General features: G+C 37.5%; 1 protein-coding gene and 3 long non-coding RNA genes across 10 annotated transcripts in view; 3 read left to right on the forward strand and 1 right to left on the reverse strand.

Annotated features, from left to right (window-relative positions):
* Positions 1-21,735, forward strand: part of sypl1 (synaptophysin-like 1) — a 28,549-nt gene extending 6,814 nt beyond the window's left edge. The window contains exons 4-6 of one of the 3 annotated variants that reach the window (XR_012401729.1): positions 178-369; positions 16,401-16,499; positions 21,469-21,735. Coding sequence is in view for 1 of the 3 variants with exons in the window: in XM_002661341.8 (XP_002661387.1) it covers positions 178-369; positions 1,557-1,688 (324 nt within the window). In the remaining 2 variants the exon portion in view is untranslated. Of the gene's footprint in view, positions 1-177; positions 370-1,556; positions 4,673-16,400; positions 16,500-16,668; positions 16,938-21,468 lie in introns of those variants that run through there. The other 2 variants (XR_012401728.1, XM_002661341.8) reach the window with 2 other exon arrangements.
* On the reverse strand, positions 168-26,860 carry LOC137491501 (uncharacterized). Of its 4 annotated transcripts, XR_012401732.1 has the most exons (9): positions 19,713-19,849; positions 18,523-18,732; positions 18,325-18,435; positions 15,182-15,283; positions 14,398-14,534; positions 13,244-13,449; positions 13,058-13,156; positions 1,538-1,684; positions 168-299 (listed from the first exon to the last, which is right to left on the reverse strand). It is a non-coding gene; the product is annotated as an uncharacterized lncRNA (long non-coding RNA). The 4 variants fall into 4 exon arrangements; XR_012401733.1 differs by lacking the exons at positions 168-299; positions 1,538-1,684; positions 15,182-15,283; positions 19,713-19,849 and adding exons at positions 10,742-11,641; positions 26,748-26,860; XR_012401734.1 differs by lacking the exons at positions 168-299; positions 1,538-1,684; positions 13,058-13,156; ... (1 more) ...; positions 15,182-15,283; positions 19,713-19,849 and having other exon boundaries at positions 13,705-14,534; positions 18,523-18,673.
* Positions 8,407-11,669, forward strand: LOC141381557 (uncharacterized). 2 transcript variants are annotated; one of them, XR_012401736.1, is made up of 3 exons: positions 8,407-8,526; positions 11,132-11,230; positions 11,400-11,669. It is a non-coding gene; the product is annotated as an uncharacterized lncRNA (long non-coding RNA). The 2 variants fall into 2 exon arrangements; XR_012401735.1 differs by having other exon boundaries at positions 8,407-8,494.
* Positions 23,064-25,701, forward strand: LOC137491500 (uncharacterized). The gene is made up of 3 exons (XR_011011414.2): positions 23,064-23,337; positions 24,734-24,832; positions 25,006-25,701. It is a non-coding gene; the product is annotated as an uncharacterized lncRNA (long non-coding RNA).
* Positions 26,861-27,177: the final 317 nt, after the last annotated feature.

Raw genomic sequence — 27,177 nt, forward strand, 5'->3', positions numbered from 1 at the left:
AGCACAAACCACAGAGCACCAGAAGTCCACTATATAGAGACAAATCCTGCATGTTCTCCTCAAAAATCTTAATATCTTTCAGAATGAAGATTGCAAAGGATGAGTAAAGGATCAGGAAATGTTCATTCTGGAAGTGAACTACTGCTTTAACTCGAGAGTACTGCCTCTGTGTGCTAGGATTTTGTGCTGACAGCGGTGTTTGCGTTCCTGTGGTTGGTGTGTTCGTCTGCATGGGCCAGAGGACTGCAGACGGTGAAGGACGCCACCAGTACCGCTGGCATGGAATCCACTTTAGCGCTCTGCAAGGACAGAGGTGTGAGATGTGAAGTCACAGAGTTTGCCAGCATGCGCTCACTCAATATATCTGTGGTAAGAGAGAACACTGACCAATCACTACTTTTCTGTCAATATTTGTTATACGCATGTTGATTATCACCACCAAAAACACTGTTAAACAAAGTGGCATGTTATTGTTATGATAATGTTAGCCGTGTGTTAGCAACCTGCTAATTTATGCAATTGCAATCAATGTGGTAACAAAATGTACAAGCTTGCCAAACATGTTAGGAACATACTAGCAGCTAATTCATTAAAATGTGTCAACTGTGTGCTTAAACTTGTCAGAAGCATGCTAGTAAAGGTTTAATTCATGATTAGACATGCTAGCAAACTATGAAACTATGCTATAAAACTATGCTAGAAGCATAATAGCAACATTCTAATCACATTAACACACACTAGTCATGTGCTAAAAGCTGTGTTACATAATGCTAACAGTGTGCTAGCTATGTTAGAAACATAGCTAAATATTTAGCATGTTGATAAGAAATTTTTTAACCATGTTAAAATGAGCCATGTGCTACAACATGCTACGTTCTAATCATACTAATAACATGCTAAAACATATTAGCCATGTGCTAAAACATCTGAGCTGTGTTAATGTTAAAACATGTTAGAAACTTACAAAATTAGCAACAATCCAACAACATGCTAATATTAAAACATGATAAAACATGTTAACACATGCTAAAACATGCTAACATTTTAACTAATACTATCAATATGCTAGCTATGCTCGAAACATTACAGCAACATATTAAGCATGCTAATAACAAACTACTTTAAAGCTAAAATCTTAACTACTTTGGAAAACATGCTAGCAACATGTTAATCCTGTAAAAATGTGCCATGTGCTACAATATGCTACCTAAAATCATACTAACAACCTCTTAACACATGTTAGCCATGTACTAAAACATTCAGGCTTCATGTTCATTTGTGCTGTGAAATCTTTTTAGCGATGTCAAACATGTCAACAACATTCCTGCATGCTAATTTATGCTAGCATAATATTAAAACATGCTAGTTTATTTCCTACTTTCTTTACTCCTTTATTTTAACCCTAACTCCTATATTATATTACTATTTCACACATTAGTAACGACTCCTCGAGCCAATTCACAAGTTTGTCGTTACAATCTAGTTGACGTTGTGCTCCTTATGCATTAGCTAAAGTCTGCACATGATAGATAACCACCTGCACACTTGACTTGCAGGTGTTTGGATTCTTGAATCTGATCATATGGGCCGGGAATGCCTGGTTTGTGTATAAAGAGACGCGCTGGCACTCTCAGAAGGTCAACGCTCAGCAAACGCCAGGACGAGCTCCAGCTCCAGCTCCCATCTAAACACAAACATCACACGCTTCAGCCTAATGAACAATACAGTCATTTATAGTAAATAACAGAGTGTTTTTGAACCAAGCTGCAGTCAAGTAGTTGAATGAATCTGTTGTGCTAATTCTTAAAAATGCTATGGTGATACAACGACTGACTAAATATAAACCAGTTACCCAGTTTAGCTGTTGTAGCCATGCTATAGTAAAACAACTACAGTAATATAAACAAACGATCCGACACTGGTTTTCTTCAGCTATAGGGTGTATTATACTACAATACGCCACAGATTACTGTAGTACAAACTAAAGTAGACTAAACTGCAACATTAACTAGTTTATCAGTTCACGTTGTTATATATTATCTATGCTCACTGGCCACTTTATTAGGTACACCTTGCTAGTACCGGGTTGGACCCCGTTTTCTTTCAGAACTGCCTTAATCCTTCGTGGCATAGATTCAATATGGTACTGGCAAGTCGCCTAAATCACCTTTCCTCCCCATTCTGATGCTCGGTTTGAACCGCAGTAGATTGTCTTGACCATGTCTGCATGCCTAAATGCATTGAGTGCTGCCATGTGATTGGCTGATTAGAAATTTGCGTTAACGAGCAGTTGGACAGGTGTACCTAATAAAATGGCCAGTGTGTGTGTGTGTGTATATATATTTGATACTGTTATATAATACACATCATACACATACAATATAATGCACTATAGTATGGTACAAAAACATTGTAGTATTTAGTATAAGTTACTATAGTATTTTTTTTCAGGGCAGCTGGCTCTGGTTTTTGTATGATGATTTTTCTCTAGTTTTGCTTTTTATCTTTCTTTTTGTACTTGAAGATCTTTTATCTTTTTTACGTATTTGCAATATGCAGTGTTTAATGTATGTAAATCTTGGTCAGCTTTTACAGGTACGCTAAACAATATTTGAAAAACATTTTTGACCACGGTGTTTTGCAGCCAATCAGCAGTAAAGGGCGTGTCTTGTGACATCAGTGAAGTTACAAAAAGGGGGCGGGGTTTTGTTTGGATCAACATCGTGTGGCAAAATTTGCTTAAAGGAGACCTATTATGCAAAAAAAAAAAAAAACATTTTTATAAGGCATTTAAACACAAGGTGTGCAAATATAACCAGCTTCAAATGGTAAAAAATGTATTATTATTATTTTTATAATCAGACTTTGATTGACATTCTCCCATTGTAGGTGTCATCAGAGGAGGAAAGCCCCGCCTACTATAGGTATGCTCTCTCCCTCATTAGCATAGGACATTAGTCTTGTTTTGAATCTGCCACTATGCTGACACACAAGCATTCATAACTCCGCCCTCTTTTAAAAAGAGCCCAATCTTATTTGCATTTAAAGCGACAGTCACCAAAACCCGACAATTAGGATCAAAACCTAAAAGGATCAGCTTCAAGGAGTTATAAAACATGATCTGTGGGGTATTTTGATCTGAAACTTCACTACAAACTCTAGAGATATCAGAGACTTATTTTACATCTTGTAAAAAGTGACATAATAGGTCCCCTTTAATAAACTTTTAATGGAAATGCAATACGTTTTAAAAGTTTTACTATTTTTATGATCTAAATGTTAAATAATTTTAAGCATACATGTTTCATCACCTCAGTGCACACATTTAAAAATACTATAGTGTTTTTTAGCCATACCATTTTGAGGAATGTAAACAATAACAATGGTCCTGATGTATTTCCTGTTGTACATTTTTAATTTCCATAGCTTCTGAAAGTCCCAAACGGTCCACATATTGATCAATAATTAATGATAGCTGTTTTAGCATGACAATATGATTGAATTGCCTTTTGTTACAGTTCTGATATAGTATGAAAACAAGAAGGATATGATCAAGAGCCAATCACATGACCACACTGAAATGCTCCATAGTAAAGAACTTGAATTAATCTGTTGCGGTGATTTTATAGTTGCTATTGTAACACGACAACTATAGTATTATAAACAAAAGATCCAATACTGTAGTTTCCTTCAATTATAGGGTATATTATACTACAATACACCATAGTTTACTATAGTAAAAACTAAAGTATACTACAGTATTTATTACAGTTTATCAAGTCACTGTAGTAAATACTATTCATTAACAAAGGGCTTTGAATGCTGTAATATATGCGATTTAATATTAGGGATGCTCCGATCAGGATTTTTGGAGCTGATATCGAGTACCGATTCTGATGCATCAAGGTTTATATAACTGTAACATTGCATTAAGCACATTTTCCCCTTTAAGTATGATACTTAAGTGGAGCTTGCTCCTTTCCTAAAAGAATAAATGAAGGATGTTGCATATAATCGCTTAAACATGTCTGTTATGACCTGTTAGTGTGGACAAGTCATGTTCAGAAGCAGCTTTACAGAAAATAAGTAAGTACATTTGGTGACAATGCAATTTGGAAACATTGCAAATGATGGAAGAGTAATTCAACATGCCTCAATGAAGGAAAAGTTTTGGTGTGCATTTTTGACGCATAAGAAGTTAAAATGCATCATCTGCTTGTAAACGCGCAAACTAAACTCTTACGATTGGTTCATGTGATCGGCAAGATAAGCGAGTACCGATTGAGTCATAAAATGGGATTATCTACCGATCTTCGATACCAGAGAATCCCTAATGGAATGGTTTAAATACACTGCTAGTATTTTTTAAATGTGTGTTGCATTGAAAATGAAATCGTCTTCACGTTTTGTTTTGCGTTTATATTGTTTATCTGTGCTTTTTTATGCAGTATTAAGCGTTCTACAGGTTTGTGGTGATGCTGCAGTTTTGATTTGGTCATTTTTTGTGGTGTTTTATTTCTGCTGCCTCTAAAATGTTGTGTTTAGATGAATAAAAATGACTGTGAAGCGCACTAGGTTGTGTTTGAATAGCAATCTAAGCATGGCATGTCTTGGTTTGTGCTTCTGGGCTTGATTTCTTGCTCAAATAAATCTGGGTGTCCTTCGGTTATAATAGTGCTTTTGTTTTATTCGCTCATCCTGTGACTCCGGGTTTCTCCTAAGAACAAACAGAACATTATCTGTATGGAAGCAAATAAGTAGGGAAAATCATTTTGAGATGTGACAAGCAAAATGATTTTTTTTCTAAATATTTCCCAAATGATGTTTAACAGAGCAAGGAAATTTTCACAGTATGTTTAATAATGTTTTTTCTTCTGGAGAAACTCTTATGTGTTTTATTTCGGCTAGAACAAAAGTAGTTTTTAATTTTTTTAAAGTCATTTTAAGGACAAAATTATTAGCCCCTTAAAGCTATTTTTTCTCGATAGTCTACAGAAGAAACCATCGTTATACAATAACTTGCCTAATTACCCTAACCTGCCTAGCAACCTAATTAACCCAGTTAAGCCTTTAAATGTCACTTTAAGCTGTATGGAAGTGTCTTGAAAAATATCTAGTCAAATATTATTTACTGTCATCATGGCAAAGAGAAAATAAATCTGTTAGTAGAAATTAGTTATTAAAACTATTATGTTTAGAAATGTGTTGAAAAAACCTCCCCTCCGTTAAACAGAAATTGGTGGAAAAAAATAAACAAGGGTCTAATAATTCAGGGGGAGTAATAATTCTGACTTCAACTGTATATCATGTACATTTGTCATTTCAACATGTAAATTACGTTCATAATGCCTGTAGTTTTTGCCAACCTGACTCTACATCATAACTTTTCAATCCAGATGGATGGGGCAACCATTACTGCATCCAAAACAGTGAAAAGCCTTGGAGTAACGATTGATGACCAACTAAACTTCTCTGACCACATTTCTAGAACTGCTCGATCGTGCAGATTTGCACTCTACAACATCAGAAACATCCAACCCTTCCTATCTGAACATGCAGCTCAACTCCTTGTTCAAGCTCTTGTTCTCTCCAGACTGGAATATTGCAACTCTCTACTAGCCGGGCTCCCAGCTAACTCTATCAAGCCTCTTCAGCTGCTTCAGAACGCAGCAGCACGAGTGGTCTTTAATGAACCTAAAAGAGCACATGTCACTCCGCTGCTCATCCGTTTGCACTGGCTGCCAGTTGCTGCTCACATCAAATTTAAAGCTCTGATGTTTGCTTACAAAGCGACTTCTGGCTTTGCTCCTTCTTATCTGCTCTCACTTCTGCAGATGTATGTGCCCTCCAGAAACTTGTGTTCTGTGAATGAACGTCGCTTCATGGTTCCATCCCAAAGAGGGAAGAAATCACTTTCCCGAACACTCGCATTCAATCTGCCCGGTTGGGGGAATGAACTCCCTAACTGCATCAGAACGGCAGAGTCACTCGCTGTCTTCGAGAAACCACTAAAAACTCAACTATTTAGTCTCCACTTCACTTCCTAATCTGCATTTGCTTCTCTGGCTCCAACACTAACTGTACTACAAAAAAAAAAAAAAATAATAATTACTAATGCTTTGCTTCTTAGACTTTACAGACCTGAAACTTGCCTCCAGCACTTATTCATTGTTGCTCTTATAGTTGTGTAAGTTGCTTCCTTGTCCTCATTTGTAAGTCGCTTTGGATAAAAGCATCTGCTAAATGACTAAATGTAAATATTGTAATGCTTCATAAGTTGCAAAATGTTATTGAAAATGTAATGCAAAATGGGTGCATATAAAAACGGATTAATTAGTTTTGAAATGTAGTTCACTAAAGAAAATGCAATTTTATAATGTTTATTGCACTGTAAAAAAATCCTGGTCGCTTTAATTTTTTAAAGCTGAATCATTACTGAGTCCATTAAACTTATATTATGTTAAACTGACTTAAAACAGCTTGTGTAACTTATAATATTAAGTTAGTACATGATAAACTTAAGTTCCAGTGAACTGTAAACATTTGCTGTCATGACTAATTGATCATATCATTTTTTACAGTGTGGGAATGTATTTAGCATTTTCAAAGACGTGCAAGTTTTAGTGGAAAATTAAAATAAATATTTTTTTTTGCATTTGTCCCCAACCATAGTTCATTCATTCATTTTCCTTCGGCTAAATCTCTATTTCAGAGACCATCACAGCGGAATAAACCGCCAACTATTCCAGCATATGTTTTACACAGCGAATGCCGTTCCAGCCGCAACCCAGAACTGAAAAACCAACCACAGTTTCAATATTGAAATTAAACACTAGTTGTAATGCTTTAAAAGCTGCTAAATTAAATTGAAAATGTAATACACAAGATGAATTTGATGTGTGTATACGGTACAAGCCGAAATTGTAGTACAATTATTACTTGCATGACATTTAACTCACCATATTATCTCATCCTTATAGCTATCATTGGCTCAGAATGCATTTACAAATGCATGCCAAATTTCCCTACAAACATCCCACAGTGTTATGGGGAAAAATCTAAATGCATTTAGGGCGATTTACAAATAAATAACTGAAAATAAAAAATATCTGCTTTACTGTGCACACATCAAATTGTTTGTGCATAACATTATTTTGTTTAATTAATTATTTAAGATTAAACATTAAAATATAACATTTGAAAATGATATTTTTTTTCATTTTGCATCAAATATTGCAGACGTCTTGAAAAATGCCAATTGAAATGCAGACACAGTCATTTAACACACTGCCCTATTGTTTTTAAAATGTATGTTGCTGCAAAGTTTAATGTCTGACAAGTGTTTTGACTCCTGGATAATCAAGTCTAGACTCTTTTAATCTCACATGTTCATGCCTGAGTGGGATGTATTGCTGTTTTTTTATTTATTTTGCTCCAAGTAACGATAGCCAACTTTTAAAATAATTAATGATGAAAATTAACATGTAAAACATTATTAATATACATATAAACATATAAATGATCTATTTACTCTTCTATTGATCACAGACTGTGCTTTTTCCTGACATGTTGCATGTGATGTATTTATTTCACTACAGCGCCACCTGCTGGCAATAATGAAACTTAATTACGTAATGCGGGCTGCTTGAGAAACGAAACCAGAATGATTTGTCATAAATAATATGATATACACACACAATAATACAATTTTATGGCTAAATACTAAGAAAAACTTAACTCATAACCCTGTCAAACAAATTTCGCTAACACCGGAACCAGGAAGTGTGAAAAAGGCCTATTGGCGCGCTCGAATACCAAATGCGTAATAATTTAGGCGGGGTTAAGCAAAGCAGGTGATTTGAATATGCAATACAGATATCTACAAAAGAGTTTTGACTAGTCACAATGTTAATTAAAGATATCTACAATTATATTCTTCCTAGTCACAAAGCTCAATGCAGATATCTTCAAAGAATGATCCTCCTAGTCAAAACTTTAAACGAGATATCTCTAAATACATTGCAGATATCTTTTAATGAGTTTTGACTAGTCAAAAAAAAAAATCCAATTCAAGATATCTAACGTTACAATTGTAATTCGACTAGTAGTAAATTAGTTAGAGATATCTTCAAATATATTTGTAGATATCTCTAAATATGACGAATTAAAGATATCTCTAAATATTTTTCAATGGAAGTCAATGGAGGAATATGACTAGTCATAATATATTTGCAGATATCTCCAATCTGATTTCGTGCTAGTACAATTGTAATTGCAGATATCTCTAATTGTCATTCTGACTAGTCGAATTATAATTATGACTAGTCAAAATATAATTAGAGATATCTCTAAATATATTTATGGATAGTCAAAACAAAGTAGTAAATGTTAAAACGGCTTGCCATAGTCTGTGAAGGAAGAAGGAAGAGCAATGGCGACGCAGTACCGCCGCGCGCTCACACCGGAGCCAAACACGGGAGCCACAACACACACGGTAAGTCCCGCTCAGCACCCGGTTCCGCTCCGGTAGGACACTCTTTAACGCCAGGCTTTTAGACGCATCCGTGCCTCCGTGCATCTGCATAAAAAACGCGCTGTAAACACGCATGCATTCATATCAGCGCACGTCACTAGTGATTGACAGCTGTCGTGCACTACACGAGAACGCGCATATGTTGGTGCGCCACGAGACGAGTGTGTATAAGTTTACATATTGTGTGTATTTGTGTATGTTTGCTGTGATACTGGTGAGAAGAAGCTCTTGATTTGATACAGAGGTGGTCAAACTCAGTCCTGCAGGTGTGTGTATGTGTGTGTGGGCGTTTCTTCTCTGTCATTGTGTTATTATTGTTGTCAGCGCTCTTACTGTTTACACTAGTTGTTTTTGGTGGTAATGTCAGGATACCAACATTTTAGTAGCTGATTCAACATGCTGATTATTTGCTAAATATTATTATTTTTGTTTTTATGCAGCCAGATAAAATTAGTTTGAGGTTTATAAATATAGTAAGATGTCATTTAAATATTGTTTTTTTATTTTAGTACAAAACAAAACAATTATAGCTATAACACAAGCACTTTAATCATTTAATTGTATATAATTTATATATTAATTTATAAATAAAATCATATTTATTTACATGTATAGTATCCCACCATTTTTATTTATAGTATAAATATTTGATAAAGTGACAACAAAAAATATAATATTGTTATTAGTTTAATTCATAATATTGCAATATGTTTTAGTATTTTATTTACCTTAAAACTTTGTAAATGTTTTATTTTTTCATAAGTAAAATTGGATTTATTTTTACATTAAATTTTGTAATATTTGGTGTTTATTTATTATTATAAATAATAATAATAATAATATTAATAATAACAATCAGAGTAGAGTTTTGCCATATTACCAATTACTGTAAAGTTGAGCCTTCTGACCAATCAGAGCAGAACAGAGTAGAGCCTTCCGACCAATCAGAGTAAAGTAGAGCCTTCTGACCAATCAGAGCACAACAAAATAAAGCCATCTAACCAGTCAAAGCAGAGTAGAATCTTCTGACCAATCAGAGCAGAGTAGACTGTGATATGAGAGGGGTTCATATAGACTGGATTTTTTAGCAACCCGTTTCAGACACTGATCAAAAAAAGAGTTGATTCTGCTGTAAATATCAGGAGAAAATGGTGAAATAATACGCATGAAGTCCCTGCTGCTGATATTTTACTAGTTATCCAGCTTGACAAGTATAACAAGTTAGCATTAGCTTGTTAACCCTTAGAGCGGCAACTTAAAAAATCAAACTGAGCTTTGGCACGTTGGCTGGCGCTGAGCAGAGAAAGACGTGTCATATTATCACAATTATGCAGCTTTTTAATCGCCTAATGCTTATTTTATGTCTTAGACATGTAAATAGACGTAAGTACTAGTAAAACAAGAGATTTAGAGTTTGTAAAACACACAAGGAAGTCTCAAAATCCATTCAAATATAATTTGCCGGTGTGTTTTATTCATACCAGATACACATGGTGAAAGTAACTATAAAGTTGAATCTACTCTTCTCTAAGTTTACCAGCCACTTACCTGCATGTATTTGGGGAGTAACTGGTGAATTTACGTGCTCAATCCTGCGTATTCTGCTTTAGCAATGAGTCAAACGCGCGGCCGCAAGTAAACATGGCGACGCCCATCTGACGTTATAGATCACAATCACTTACACGTTTATGTAAATTGGATTATCAGGTAGTTAATGACACGATGAGCAAGTGTGTGAATATGTTGAAATAAAAGTAATAATGAATAAAAGAGCTAGATCTGTCATACAGAGCTATTGTGGCTGTGGTGTGTCATGTGACAAACATGAGGCGTCGCCACGGGAACATTAACGGTGAACGTTCTAAAAAAATGGTCGCCTAAAAAACCGGACTCCCGTTTCCAGATAGAACCTTTAAAACTCAGCAGTGAAAGGGTTAATAACAGAAGTAAAGCAGTGGTGGCAGAGTTACTTTGCGCTTTGCGTTGCAAGACTGAAGACATTTTTATTCACTCGCCTTTTTTGATCATTCATTTTACCATCTGTTGTCATGTAGAGCTGCACTGCAGAAAAGCTTTTCTTTATAGTTGTCAACATCAGTGGATGAACATACAGAAAACTACAGCTGCACCACAGGAAGCTGAAATCTCAATGCTTTGCTGAAATTCAGAAAAATCCCCACAATCATTCAAATCAACAGATCTGCAATAGTGTAATTCAGAAATATCTCCACAGGAGGGCGACATGTTTAAAGTCATTCAATTAGATTTGCAGTTGTGTAATTCACCAAAATCACCACCGGAGGGCGAATATTCTAAATTTATTATGTTGAAGATTTGCAAAGGTGTAATTCAGAAATTCTCCACACGAGGCTGAAACTTTCATTATTTTAGAGCGGCAGCAGTGCAGTTCACAAACATCACCACAAGAGGGCGAATATTTTAAATACATTATATTAAAAATTCGCAAAGGCGTAATTCAGAATAATCTCCACATGAGGGCGCAATATTCAATACAAATGTAATATTTGCATATTTGTCTATTATTAGCTCAGATATTCAGTGTGTAATAATGTGTGTATTTGTTTGTCTGCTCTACAGGATCAGTGAAGTGTTGTGGACTGTAAGCCTGTTGAACAGAAGCAGAGACGTGTGGACAGACACTGACTGTACTGATGATGATCATCTGCTGCTGCTCAGGTGATGTAGATCATGTATGATTGTGTGTGTGCGTGTTCCACATGTCGGTTACCATCATTTGCTTTGTGGAGGGTCACTCCTCTAGAAAGTAAATGATGGTAACCGAAACGGGTGGGGAAGGGACGAAGGTCTAGAATTTTTATACAGTTCATTTTAAATTTTTTGGCAGGCTGTAAAGTATAACCCCTGCTGGACACGGCTCCGGAAGCTCCAGGGGGAGACCGAACTGGTATCCCCCCTTCTTCAGGCGCGCCTCACACTCACTCACCATTCACACATATCGCAGAGTTCTGGCTGGGACCGTTACCAGCAACCCCTGAAGCCGTGGGGCAGCGCTCTTACCACAGAGCCACAGATCTCCTGTCTGAACACCTGCTGGAACTGATGTTTGGCTGCTGACCTGTGTGTGAGCTGATTCAATAAAACAAGATACAAGTCAGATGTGAACCCTTGTCTTTATGAGTCTCTTCCTCAGAGAACTTGTGTTCTGTATAATGAGTTGAACAATACCCTTAGCAAGGATTGAACCCGGGTCTTCTTGATTATAGTTCAACACTTTATGACCTGAGCCACCGAGTCTAGCTGTTGGAGGAGATATCTGAATGGAGCTTTATCACTAACTCCATCATGACCAAGGTTTGACACATGTTTCTTTGTAATTTGGTTCATAAAACAACAATTGCCTAAAGTCAAGCTCTGTGGTTCAGTGGGTGAGCGTTCAACTATTGTACAGAAGTGTGAAATATCGAATCCCACTCTTGCTAGAACAAGTCAGATTTGGACTCTTGTCTTTATGAGTCTCTTCCTCAGAGAACTTGTGTTTATTCACTCAATCATCACGAGTTTCACATCAGCGTCCTTCATCCAGCTTGAGCTCATTATATTCAGCATCAGCTTCATCATCAGGGCAGGACACTGATGGTGAATATAATAAGCTCAAGCTGGACATTAGCCATAGTAAGGTTTGAACCCGGGTCTCTTTGATTAAAGTTCAACAATTTATGACCTGAGCCACAGAGTCTGGATGGCTAAGTGAATGTTTAAATGGAGCTTTATCTATTTCCTAATTCTAACCGTGATCTGAGATAAATTTGTTTGTAATTTGGCTCACAAAAAGACTACTGTCAGACGTGAAGTCCAGTAGCTCAGTGGATGAGTGTTAGACGGCCATACAGAAGACTGAAGGTACTTGGATACGAAACCCGCTGTGCAGATCACAACAAAAGAACAGCTGAAATGAAAGTAACTGAGGAGAAACTCTTTATTGTTTTTGTATTTAGATCAGCAGTAAAGAGCAGTAACAGGGTCTGAATTTGAACCCAGATATGCTGTGAGAAATTCACATCTCAGGCTGTGTGCTCTGACCACTACACCATCAGCACACACACAGTAACACACTTCTTTCTCCAATGTAAGGATGACCACATTTACACATTTTGAAAAAAAAGTAAATAAATACAAATAATTAATAACAAATGTAAAATTATTCAATATTCATTCAAACTACATCATATGCTGATATATTATTATATTTCATTGTTCAAAATGTGAAAAACCTGCTTATTCTCCAATCAAACACATCAACCATATTTCAGATGATCTTACAGCTGCTTGTGGGGCTTTAAATGTCACTAAACACAATTAAACACTGTAAATATCATCATTTACCTCTAAAGTCTCCTCATACTGTATTGAGGACTCTACACCAAATCTGGCCAATCAGATGCTTCCTACAGAAAGTCCCTCCCCAAACATACACGCGACAGAGCAGCAGCACAACAAACACACTTTCTGGACTCTCTACTGGAAATATGAGCTCATAAATACCTTTACTGGAGCTGTGAATCCGCCTGGATGTGGAGGAGCGTCAGAAAGAGGAAAGATGTGCAGCAGAAACACAACAGACACACGTGTGTATCTTCACTGCTGCAGAGGAGGAGAGAGAGCAATGCCTGAACACAAACACTACAGCAACATCACTACAAACAAACCCACCGAAACAAAGTCACTTACAGGTGAGTCGCGTTACTCTCCATTTCTGCACTTTGTGCCGCTTTTCTTCACTGTCGGGCTGTAATATGTGCTGTTGACTGACATTATGAGTCTGTCACTGAGCTGTCATCTGCTGGACTTGACGCCAGTAAAACGGTGTACCTGTGATGATCTGTGGCGCTGTTGTCAAAGGTGTTCAGGCTAAAAGAGCAGCTCGCTGATGCCTCCTAGTGGAGCAGATGGAAACTGCGCTTTAATGCCTCTTGCTGAGTTCAGAAGATTTTTTTCATCCACTCGTTGTTTTCATACAGCAACAAAAATACTTATAATTCTAAACTTGATTAATGGCTTACTACAATATATAAACATTTAAAAAGCAGCCAGTCATCTTTATAAGGCATTTATGATCATATTTCTGTTGGTCAATTAAATCTGTAAGCAATGAAAACATTCTGCATCCCCAATATAAAAGCTCGTCAAATAAATTAAATGTGTTTATTGATGAGAGGTGCATTAATTACATACAGGCTAAAAGACCATCTGGAGTGAATAACAGCATAATGAGAAAGTCACAAGCTAAAAAGTTCAATATTTATGTTTTGCACTTCATTTATCGATATTTGATGTCAAGTATGTAGTCATCAGCTTTTGGGAAATATTTAATGTTACATTTATATTGGTTTGATGTTTCCACATTGTTAATCAATAATTTGTCCTGAGTTTCTGTATAAAAAGAGCTAAAATAATCCCTTATGAATGTTCAGATGTTTGAGTTTAAGCTTTAAAAGGTAAAAAGTGATTAAACACACACACACACACACACACACACACACACGTTGTGAGGAGGGAAATTAACAGGTGAGACCAAAACGACTGGTGTGTCCGATTAAGAGAAGCGTCCGAGCTGGAGACTCAGTAAGATTAAGAGAATTTACTGAAGATAGTTTGCCGTTCTGTGACACTCGCATAGAGTTTGCTGGCCGATATCGATGCCTTACAATAACAAAAACACAGCAATTATACTGTGCATAATAAATCTACAGAATCATCCCAATCAATCTAAAATGATCAATTCTGTACACACAGAGCCGTTCAAGTCATCTGGTGAAATTGTACTCTTATCACAGTATAAATCACAGAAAACTAAACATCACATTGTGACATATTTACAATACCGTGCCGCTCTACAGGGAACGACCTGTTTCATCCTCAAGGCTGTTTCTTGTACTCTCAGCCGTCTAATCGGAAACTGGTTGAATACTGGTGTAATCTACATCCAGACTGGCAGCTGCTGCTACACAGAAAGTCTCTCCTGCACACAAAGAAAATGACTTTAAACAGAATTAACACAGAAAACGGTAAATAACTCAGGAAACAGTTGTTTCCAATCCATCACAGGGTTCAACGCTAAGGATTTTTTCTACTGGTCCGATCGGGCAAGTGGTTCAGATTTTTACTTGCCCTGCCAAAATTTTCACTGGCCCCACCAAAAAAAGAGAAGTTAATAGCTTAATGTGGAGGTATTTTATTGCGGTTTGAAATTATTTAACAAAAGGTGGCTGACTTGTCAAACTGACGGCAAACTATGCATAACATCACTTCATTTTTATTTTGTCGTGTTGTTCCCACGTAAATGTCTACTTCCAAGACGTTAGAAACAGACATTTTCGTTTAACCTTATTATTTGATGTTGCCGCCATGTTGCTGTTTCTACGCTGTACTGGTTACCAGGTTACAAAAAAATAAATAGCATGGTCAAATCAATCAGATAAGAGGAACCGGAAAGCAATATGGTGTTTACGACATCACAGAGAAGGTAGCGTTTAAAGACTTAAAAGCACAAACCTAAAATGCACACAGTTGACAAATAGTCACAGACAAATTAAATGTTAGTGACAAGGCAGCACTGTCCCAATCGGGCCAGTAATGATCCAGTCTACTGTCCCAAGCGTCTCTCACACTGGCCCTGGGCCCCCGGGCAGTCCTTATTGTTGAGCCCTGCATCAGGAATCCAGTTCTGCTCAAGAGCTCTCCATGTCCTCTGACCTGGCTTGGTAGATCCTGAAAACAGAGATTTGACAGAAACAGAGACTCTCCGACTGAACACATCACTAAATGAGGTCATGTTTAACTTCATTCACTGATCAAAATCATGCCAAAGATTAAATCAGGGTTCCTGCAGGTTTCACCAAGTCAAATTTAAGACATTTTTATGACCATTATGAATGAAATTGTAGACTTATACACGGCTAAATGTTAAGGATTTTATTTGAATATCCCAGTTGGAAAACATTTTCACTTGCCCTATCAAAAACGATTATAATGTAAAACATTTAATAAAACAATCATAATAATAATTTAATAATACAAATCTCTGTCAGGTCAGTATCCTCAGCAATAAATGGAGATCGCTTAAGCAGATGTTGCTGTAGGGAAAGTAATTAAAAGCTATTTTTAAATAAAAAGTTTAGCGTTGTATTGAGATTGTTGGTGATTGTCTGGGTGTTAATGGCCAGATTGGGGAGCTATACAGGAACAAGGCAAAATTAAGAGCTGTTAATAAGAGATTTAAGACCTATAACACAAGATTTCAGTAGATTTAAGACTTTTTAAGGACTAACATTTAGCTTTTGTAAGATAAGAGAATTTTAACACTTTTAAGACCGATGACACCTCAACACTTCCTGCTTTCTTTTACACAATAATATATTTATGGTTGTCACCATCAGTGGATGAAAATACAGATAACTACAGCTGCACCACAGGAAGCTGAAATCTCAATGCTTTGCTGAAATTAAAAAAAATCACCACAGGATGGCGATACGTTTAAAGTCATTCAATTAGATTTGCAGTTGTGTAATTCACCAAAATCACTACAGGAGGGCGAATATTTTACATTAATTATATTGAAGATTTGCAAAGGTGTAATTCAGAAATTCTCCACACGAGGCTGAAACTTTCATTATTTTAGAGCGGCAGCAGTGCAGTTCACAAACATCACCACAAGAGGGCGAATATTTTAAATACATTATATAAAAAAATTGCAAAGGCGTAATTCAGAATAATCTCCACATGAGGGCGCAATATTCAATACAAATGTAATATTTGTATATTTGTCTATTATTAGCTCAGATATTCAGTGTGTAATAATGTGTGTATTTGTTTGTCTGCTCTACAGGATCAGTGACGTGTTGTGGACTGTAAGCCTGTTGAACAGAAGCAGAGACGTGTGGACAGACACTGACTGTACTGATGATGATCATCTGCTGCTGCACAGGTGATGTAGATCATGTGTGTGATTGTGTGTGTGTGTTTCACATGTCGGTTACCATCATTTGCTTTGTGGAGGGTCACTCCTCTAGAAAGTAAATGATGGTAACCGAAAAGGGTGGGGAAGGGACGAAGGTCCAGAATTTTTATACAGTTCATTTTAAATTTTTTGGCAGGCTGTAAAGTATAACCCCTGCTGGACACGGCTCCGGAAGCTCCAGGGGGAGACCGAACTGGTATCCCCCCTTCTTCAGGCGCGCCTCACACTCACTCACCATTCACACATATCGCAGAGTTCTGGCTGGGACCGATACCAGCAACCCCTGAAGCCGTGGGGCAGCGCTCTTACCACAGAGCCACAGATCTCCTGTCTGAACACCTGCTGGAACTGATGTTTGACTGCTGACCTGTGTGTGAGCTGATTCAATAAAACAAGATAAAAGTCAGATCTGATCCTTTGTCTCTATAAGTCTCTTCCTCAGAGATCTTGTGTTGAACATTACCCATAGCGAGGATTGAACCCGGGTCTTCTTGATTAAAGCCCAACACTTTATGACCTGAGCCACCAAGTCTGATGTTGGAGGAAATATCTGAATGGGGCTTTATCACTAACTCCATCATGACCAAGGTTTGACACAAATTTCTTTGTAATTTGGCTCACAAAACAACCATTTCCAAAAATCAAGCTCTGTGGTTCAAAGGAAGAGCGTTCAACTATCATACAGAAGTGCGAAGGATCAAATCCCACTCTTGCTAGAACAAGTCAGATGTGAACTCTTGTCTTTATGAGTCTCTTCCTCAGAGAACTTGTGTTTATTCACTCAATCATCACGAGTTTCACATCATCATCCAGCTTGAGCTCATTATATTCAGCATCAGCTTCCATCATCAGGGCAGGACACTGATGGTGAATATAATAAGCTCAAGCTGGACATTAGCCATAGTGAGATTTGAACCCAGGTCTCTTTGATTAAAGTTCAACACTTTATGACCTGAGCCACAGAGTCTGGATAGAGAGATGAATGTTTAAATGGAGCTTTATCTATTTCCTAATTCTAGCTGTGATTTGAGATAAGTTTGTTTGTAATTTGGCTCACAAAAAGACTACTGCTGTCAGGCAAGTCCAGTAGCTTAGTGGATGAGTGTTAGACTGCCGTACAGAAGACTGAAGGTACTTGGGTACGAAACTCACTTTGCTGTGCAGATCACAGCAAACAAACTGCTAAAAGGAGAGTAATCAGTGCAGGATTGAGGAAAAACACTTTAGTATTTTTGTATTTAGATCAGCAGTAAAGAGCAGTAACAGGATCTGGATTTGAACCCAGGTATGCTGTGAGAACTTCACATCTCAGGCTGTGTGCTCTGACCACTACACCATCAGCACACACACACAAACACACACTTCTTTCTACAGTGTAAGGATGACCACATTTACACATTTTGAAAAAAAAAGTAAATAAATACAAATAATTAATATCAAGTGTAAAATTATTCAATATTCATTCAAACTACATCATATGCTGATATATTATCATATTTCATTGTTCAAAATGTGTAAAACCTGCTTATTCTCCAATCAAACACATCAACCATATTTCAGATGATCTTACAGCTGCTTTTGGGTCTATAAATGTCACTAAACACAATTAAACACTGTAAATATCATCATTTACCTCTAAAGTCTCCTCATACTGTATTGAGCACTCTACACCAAATCTGGCCAATCAGATGCTTTCTACAGAAAGTCCCTCCCCCAACATACACGCGACAGAGCAGCAGCACAACAAACACACTTTCTGGACTCTCTACTGGAAATATGAGCTCATAAATACCTTTACTGGAGCTGTGAATCCGCCTGGATGTGGAGGAGTGTGTGGAGGAGCGTCAGAAAGAGGAAAGATGTGCAGCAGAAACACAACAGACACACGTGTGTATCTTCACTGCTGCAGAGGAGGAGAGAGAGCAATGCCTGAACACAAACACTACAGCAACATCACTACAAACAAACCCACCGAAACAAAGTCACTTACAGGTGAGTCGCGTTACTCTCCATTTCTGCACTTTGTGTCGCTTTTCTTCACTGTCGGGCTGTAATATGTGCTGTTGACTGACATTATGAGTCTGTCACTGAGCTGTCATCTGCTGGAGCTCAACTTGACGCCAGTAAAACGGTGTACCTGTGATGATCTGTGGCGCTGTTGTCAAAGGTGTTCAGGCTAAGAGCAGCTCGTTGATGCCGCCTAGTGGAGCGGATGGAAACTGCGCTTTAATGCCTCTTGCTGAGTTCAGAAGATTTTTTTCATCCACTGGTTGTTTTCATACAGCAACAAAAATACTTATAATTCTAAACTTGATTAATGGCTTACTACAATATATAAACATTTAAAAAGCAGCCAGTCATCTTTATAAGGCATTTATGATCATATTTCTGTTGGTCAATTAAATCTGTAAGCAATGAAAACATTCTGCATCCCCAATATAAAAGCTCGTCAAATATATTAAATGTGTTTATTGATGAGAGGTGCATTAATTACATACAGGCTAAAAGACGATCTGGAGTGAAGAACATCATAGTGAGAAAGTCACGAGCTAAAAAGTTCAATATTTATGTTTTGCACTTCATTTATTGATATTTGATGTCAAGTCTGTAGTCATCAGCTTTTGGGAATTGTTTTATGTTACATTTATATTGGTTTGATATTTCCACATTGTTAATCAATAATTTGTCCTGAATTTCTGTATAAAAAGAGCTAAAATAATCCCTTATGAATGATCAGATGTTTGAGTTTAAGCTTTAAAAGGTGAAAAGTGGTTAAACACACACACACACACACACACACACACACACACACACACACACACACACACACACACACACACGTTGTGAGGAGGGAAATTAACAGGTGAGACCAAAACGACTGGTGTGTCCGATTAAGAGAAGCCTCTGAGCTGGAGACTCAGTAAGATTAAGAGAATTTACTGAAGATAGTTTGCCGTTCTGTGACACTCGCATAGAGTTTGCTGGCCGATCTCGCTGCCTTACAATAACAAAAACACAGCAATTATAGTGTGCATAATAAATCTACAGAATCATCCCAATCAATCTAAAATGATCAATTCTGTACACACAGAGCCGTTCAAGTCATCTGGTGAAATTGTACTCTTATCACAGTATAAATCACAGAAAACTAAACATCACATTGTGATATATTTCCAATACCGTGCCGCTCTACAGGGAACGACCTGTTTCATCCTCAAGGCTGTTTCTTGTACTCTCAGCCGTCTAATCAGAAACTGGTTGAATACTGGTGTAATCTACGTCCAGACTGGCAGCTGCTGCTACACAGAAAGTCTCTCCTGCACACAAAGAAAATGACTTTAAACAGAATTAACACATAAAACGGTAAATAACTCAGGAAACAGTTGTTTCCAATCCATCAGGAATCCAGTTCTGCTCAAAAGCTCTCCATGACCTCTGATCTGGCTTGGTAGATCCTGAAAACAGAGATTTGACAGAAACAGAGACTCTCCGACTGAACACATCACTAAATGAGGTCATGTTTAACTTCATTCACTGATCAAAATCATTCCAAAGATTCAATCAGGGTTCCTGCAGGTTTCACCAAGTCAAATTTAAGACATTTTAATGACCATTATGAATGAAATGTTAGACTTATACAGGGCTAAATGCTGAGGATTTTATTTGAATATCCCAGTTGGAAAAGATTTTCACTTGCCCTATCAAAAACGATTATAATGTAAAACATTTAATAAAACAATCATAATAATAATTTAATAATACAAATCTAGGTGAGGTCAGTATCATCAGAAATAAATGAAGAACTTTTAAGCAGATGTTGCTGTAGGGAAAGTAATTAAATGCTATTTTTAAATAAAAAGTTTAGCGTTGTATTGAGATTGTTGGTGATTGTCTGGGTGTTAATGGCCAGATTGGGGAGCTATACAGGAACAAGGAAAAATTAAGAGCTGTTAATAAGAGATTTAAGACTTTAAGGACTAACATTTAGCTTTTGTAAGATAAGAGAATTTTAACACTTTTAAGACCGCAGACACCTCAACACTTCCTGCTTTCTTTTACACAATAAGATATTTATGGTTGTCACCATCAGTGGATGAAAATACAGATAACTACAGCTGCACCACAGGAAGCTGAAATCTTCACAAACATCACCACACGAGGGCGAATATTTTAAATACATTTAAATAGATAAATACATTTAAATAGATAACTACAGCTTAAATACATTTAAATAGATAACTACAGCTGCACCACAGGAAGCTGAAATCTCAATGCTTTGCTGAAATTCAGAAAAATCACCACAGGATGGCGACATGTTTAAAGTCATTCAATTAGATTTGCAGTTGTGTAATTCACCAAAATCACCACAGGAGGGCGAATATTTTACATTAATTATATTGAAGATTTGCAAAGGTGTAATTCAGAAATTCTCCACACGAGGCTGAAACTTTCATTATTTTAGAGCGGCAGCAGTGCAGTTCACAAACATCACCACAAGAGGGCGAATATTTTAAATACATTATATAAAAATTTGCAAAGGCGTAATTCAGAATAATCTCCACATGAGGGCGCAATATTCAACACAAATGTAATATTTGTATATTTGTCTATTATTAGCTCAGATATTCAGTGTGTAATAATGTGTGTATTTGTGTGTCGACTCTACAGGATAAGTGACGTGTTGTGGACTGTAAGCCTGTTGAACAGAAGCAGAGACGTGTGGACAGACACTGACTGTACTGATGATGATCATCTGCTGCTGCTCAGGTGATGTAGATCATGTATGATTGTGTGTGTGCGTGTTCCACATGTCGGTTACCATCATTTGCTTTGTGGAGGGTCACTCCTCTAGAAAGTAAATGATGGTAACCGAAACGGGTGGGGAAGGGACAAAGGTCCAGAATTTTTATACAGTTCATTTTAAATTTTTTGGCAGGCTGTAAAGTATAACCCCTGCTGGACACGGCTCCGGAAGCTCCAGGGGGAGACCGAACTGGTATCCCCCCTTCTTCAGGCGCGCCTCACACTCACTCACCATTCACACATATCGCAGAGTTCTGGCTGGGACCGATACCAGCAACCCCTGAAGCCGTGGGGCAGCGCTCTTACCACAGAGCCACAGATCTCCTGTCTGAACACCTGCTGGAACTGATGTTTGGTTGCTGACCTGTGTGTGAGCTGATTCAATAAAACAAGATACAAGTCAGATGTGATCCCTTGTCTTTATGAGTCTCTTCCTCAGAGAACTTGTGTTCTGTATAATGAGTTGAACATCACCCTTAGCGAGGATTGAACCCGGGTCTTCTTGAGTAAAGACCAACACTTTATGACCTGAGCCACCGAGTCTAGATGTTGGAGGGGGTTTCTAAATTGGGCTTTATCACTAACTCCGTCATGACCAAGGTTTGACACAAATTTCTTTGAAATTTGGTTCACAAAACAACAATTGCCAAGAGTCAAGCTCTGTGGTTCAAAGGATGAGCGTTCAACTATTGTACAGAAGTGTGAAGGATCAAATCCCACTCTTGCTAGATACAAGTCAGATGTGAACTCTTGTCTTTATGAGTCTCTTCCTCAGAGAACTTATGTTTATTCACTCAATCATCACGAGTTTCACATCATCATCCTGCTTGAGCTCATTATATTCAGCATCAGCTTCATCATCATGGCAGGACACTGATGGTGAATATAATAAGCTCAAACTGGACATTAGCCATAGTGAGATTTGAACCCGGGTCTCTTTGATTAAAGTTCAACAATTTATGACCTGAGCCACAGAGTCTGGATGGTGAGATCAATGTTTAAATGGAGCTTTATCTATTTCCTAATTTTAACTGTGATTTGAGATAAATTTGTTTGTAATTTGGCTCACAAAAAGACTATTGTCAGACGTCAAGTTCAGTAGCTCAGTGGATGAGTGTCAGACTGCCATACAGAAGGCTGAAGGTACTTGGATACGAAACTCACTTCGCTGTGCAGATCACAACAAAAGAACAGCTGAAATGAAAGCAATCAGTGTGCAGGATTGAGGAAAAACACTTTTGTTGTTTGTATTTAGATCAGCAGTAAAGAGCAGTAACAGGATCTGGATTTGAACCCAGGTATGCTGTGAGAAATTCACATCTCAGGCTGTGTGCTCTGACCACTACACCATCAGCACACACACAAACACACACTTCTTTCTCCAGTGTAAGGATGACCACATTTACACATTTTGAAAAAAAAGTAAATAAATACAAATAATTAATATCAAGTGTAAAATTATTCAATATTCATTAAAACTACATCATATGCTAATATATTATCATATTTCATTGTTCAAAATGTGTAAAACCTGCTTTTTCTCCAATCAAACACATCAACCATATTTCAGATGATCTTACAGCTGCTTTTGGGTCTATAAATGTCACTAAACACAATTAAACACTGTAAATATCATCATTTACCTCTAAAGTCTCCTCATACTGTATTGAGGACTCTACACCAAATCTGGCCAATCAGATGCTTTCTAGAGAAAGTCCCTCCCCAAACATACACGCGACAGAGCAGCAGCACAACAAACACACTTTCTGGACTCTCTACTGGAAATATGAGCTCATAAATACCTTTACTGGAGCTGTGAATCCGCCTGGATGTGGAGGAGTGTGTGGAGGAGCGTCAGAAAGAGGAAAGATGTGCAGCAGAAACACAACAGACACACGTGTGTATCTTCACTGCTGCAGAGGAGGAGAGAGAGCAATGCCTGAACACAAACACTACAGCAACATCACTACAAACAAACCCACCGAAACAAAGTCACTTACAGGTGAGTCGCGTTACTCTCCATTTCTGCACTTTGTGTCGCTTTTCTTCACTGTCGGGCTGTAATATGTGCTGTTGACTGACATTATGAGTCTGTCACTGAGCTGTCATCTGCTGGACTTGACGCCAGTAAAACGGTGTACCTGTGATGATCTGTGGCGCTGTTGTCAAAGGTGTTCAGGCTAAAAGAGCAGCTCGCTGATGCCGCCTTGTGGAGCAGATGGAAACTGCGCTTCAATGCGCACACCTAACCCCACCCTTTACAGTGACGTCACTAGCTCCATTGAGTGCATCGTGTCTGACATTGTAGGTCTGATATGCAGTTTCAGCTCACAAATCTAAGTCTGCATCCAGAAACTATTGGAGAAAGACTGATCAAATCTGCCTCTTGCAGAGTTCACAAGATTTTTTTTATCCACTCGTTGTTTTTATACAGCAACAGAAATACTTAATTCAAAACTTGATGAATGGCTTAATACAATATGTGATCTTTTAAAAAGCAGCCAGTCATCTTTATGAGGCATTTATGATCATATTTCTGTTGGTCAAATGATTATTATTGTCTGTGTCAATTAAAACTGTAAGCAATGAAAACATTCTGCATCCCCGATACAAAAGCTTGTCAAATACATTAAATGTGTGTTTATTTAATTTATCAATATTTGACGTCAAGTCTGTAGTCATCAGCTTTTGGGAATTGTTTAATGTTACATTTATATTGGTTTGATATTTTTACAATGTTAATTAATAATTTGTAAATTTCATTATATAAAAAGAGCTAAAATAATCCCTCATGAATGATCAGATGTTTGAGTTTATGCTTTAAAAGGTGAAAAGTGGTTAAACACACACACACACACACACACACACACACACACACACACATTTTGTTAGGAGGGAAATTAACAGGTGAGACCAAAATGACTGGAGTGTCCGATTAAGAGAAGCCGCGCTGTGCTGAAATTCAGAAAAATCACCACAATCATTCAAATCAACAGATCTGCAATAGTGTAATTCAGAAATATCTCCACAGGAGGGCGACATGTTTAAATTCATTCAATTACATTTGCAGTGGTGTAACTCACCAAAATCACCACAGGAGGGCGAATATTTTAAAGTCAGTAGATTGAAAATTTGCAAAGGTGTAATTCAGAAATTCTCCACACGAGGCTGAAACTTTCATTATTTTAGAGCGGCAGCAGTGCAGTTCACAAACATCACCACAAGAGGGCGAATATTTTAAATACATTATATTGATCATTTGCAAAGGCGTAATTCAGAATAATCTCCACATGAGGGCGCAATATTCAATACAAATGTAATATTTGCATATTTGTCTATTATTAGCTCAGATATTCAGTGTGTGTGATAATGTGTGTATTTGTGTGTCGACTCTACAGGATCAGTGACGTGTTTTGGACTGTAAGCCTGTTGAACAGAAGCAGAGACTTGTGGACAGACACTGACTGTACTGATGATGATCATCTGCTGCTGCACAGGTGATGTAGATCATGTGTGTGATTGTGTGTGTGTGTGTGTTCCACATGTCGGTTACCATCATTTGCTTTGTGGAGGGTCACTCCTCTAGAAAGTAAATGATGGTAACCGAAACGGGTGGGGAAGGGACGAAGGTCCAGAATTTTTATACAGTTCATTTTAAATTTTTTGGCAGGCTGTAAAGTATAACCCCTGCTGGACACGGCTCCGGAAGCTCCAGGGGGAGACCGAACTGGTATCCCCCCTTCTTCAGGCGCGCCTCACACTCACTCACCATTCACACATATCGCAGAGTTCTGGCTGGGACCAATACCAGCAACCCCTGAAGCCGTGGGGCAGCGCTCTTACCACAGAGCCACAGATCTCCTGTCTGAACACCTGCTGGAACTGATGTTTGACTCGAGCTGAGCTGTGATTTTAATAGTAAACAAAGTAAAGTAACCTGTAAGCATGGTGTGAACCCATGTCTTCATTGTCATCTTATTCTCAGAGAGCACATGCTTGTCCACTCACCCACAATGAACTCTCTGTCTACTGTGGCATTTATGTGATTTTGTTGCATGTGATGATCACAATTTAACATAATTGTTAATAGGATTCGAACTAACGACGTCATGATTTAAATCACAGCTCATTACTACTTGCACCACTGAGTCTGTGTAGCTACATGCTGTCTAATTGATTGTTCCATCATGTAGTGATTTTTGAAAACTACATTGCTACAAATGACCATTGCGCCCTCCTGTGATGATTTTTTGTAAACTACATCACAACAAATTGACTAATGCGCCCTCCTGTGGTGATTTTTATAAACTACATTGCAACAAATTGACTAATGCGTCCTCCTGTGGTGATTTTTTTAAACTACATTGCAACAAATTGACATTATTGCGCCCTCCTGTGGTGATTTTTTAAAACTATATCACAACAAATTGACCATTGCGCCCTCCTGTGGTGATTTTCGTGAACTACATCACAACAAATTGACTATTGCGCCCTCCTGTGGTAATTTTTGTAAACTACATTGCAACAAATTGAATTTATTGCGCCCTCCTGTGGTGATTTTTGTAAACTACATTGCAACAAATTGACATTATTGCGCCCTCCTGTGGTGATTTTTATAAACTACATTGCAACAAATTGACATTATTGCGCCCTCCTGTGGTGAGTTTCGTGAACTACATCACAACAAATTGAATTCATTGCGCCCTCCTGTAGTGATTTTTGTAAACTACATTGCAACAAATTGACATTATTGCGCCCTCCTGTGGTGATTTTTATAAACTACATTGCAACAAATTGACATTATTGCGCCCTCCTGTGGTGATTTTTATAAACTACATTGCAACAAATTGACCATTGCGCCCTCCTGTGGTGATTTTCGTGAACTACATCGCAACAAATTGACTATTGCACCCTCCTGTGGTGATTTTTGTGAACTGCATTGTTACAAATTGACAATATTGCGCCCTCCTGTGGTGTATTTTGTTAAGTACATTGACTTTGTTAATAATTTTATATGCCCTCCTGTCGTGATTTATGTGAACTACATCACTAAAAAATTCTTTATTAATCTTTCACAATGTGCCCTCCTGTAGGGTTTGTTTGTGAACTACATCACTTAAAATTTAATTTATTGATCCTTAATGCATCATTTACTCCTGTGTGGATTTTTATTAACTACACCACTAAAAATTTACTTGAAATTGTGGACATTCATATGACAAAACCTCACTATGTCTTTCTAGTAGTACCTCTGCTTGAGTAACTTGATTAAAAATGTCAATTCCTCAAAAAACTGACCCATAACCAGTATTTAATAATCTTTATTAACTCTTTACATGTCAAATGCAAATAAAATAACGTATTAATTAAAGCAAATACCTCTTATAAGAGTTAAAAACACAGAGCACAAACCTGCATGGATGTTCAATCCTGAAGATCTTGACTGGCCTCAGGTGTCTTCTTCTTCGTGTTGTTTTATGGAAGGTGGCATCCAACTTTAAGGTGCATTACCGCCACCTACTATACTGGAGTGTGAACCAGAATGATTACGAGACTCATATTATATATTATATTCTATATATTAGCCCAGTTTGCCTCAAAAATGAAATTAAATAACTATAGTACTCTGTTTGGCTAAGTATTTGATTTGTTTTTTATTGTACCCTGCTGTATTTTCTTGAATACTTCCCTTTATTATATTTCTGACAATGACTTATTATGTGATCTACTGATTCTTCTACTAGACAATACTCGCATAACCCAGTAGGATGCTTTCCAATATGTAATCTAGTGTGCCCTAGTCTTAATCTAGATATTGCACTGTCTTCCAATGTACTTCTCC

This window comes from Danio rerio, chromosome 4 (genome assembly GCF_049306965.1).
Source record: "Danio rerio strain Tuebingen ecotype United States chromosome 4, GRCz12tu, whole genome shotgun sequence".
NCBI classification, from domain to species: Eukaryota; Metazoa; Chordata; class Actinopteri; order Cypriniformes; family Danionidae; genus Danio; species Danio rerio.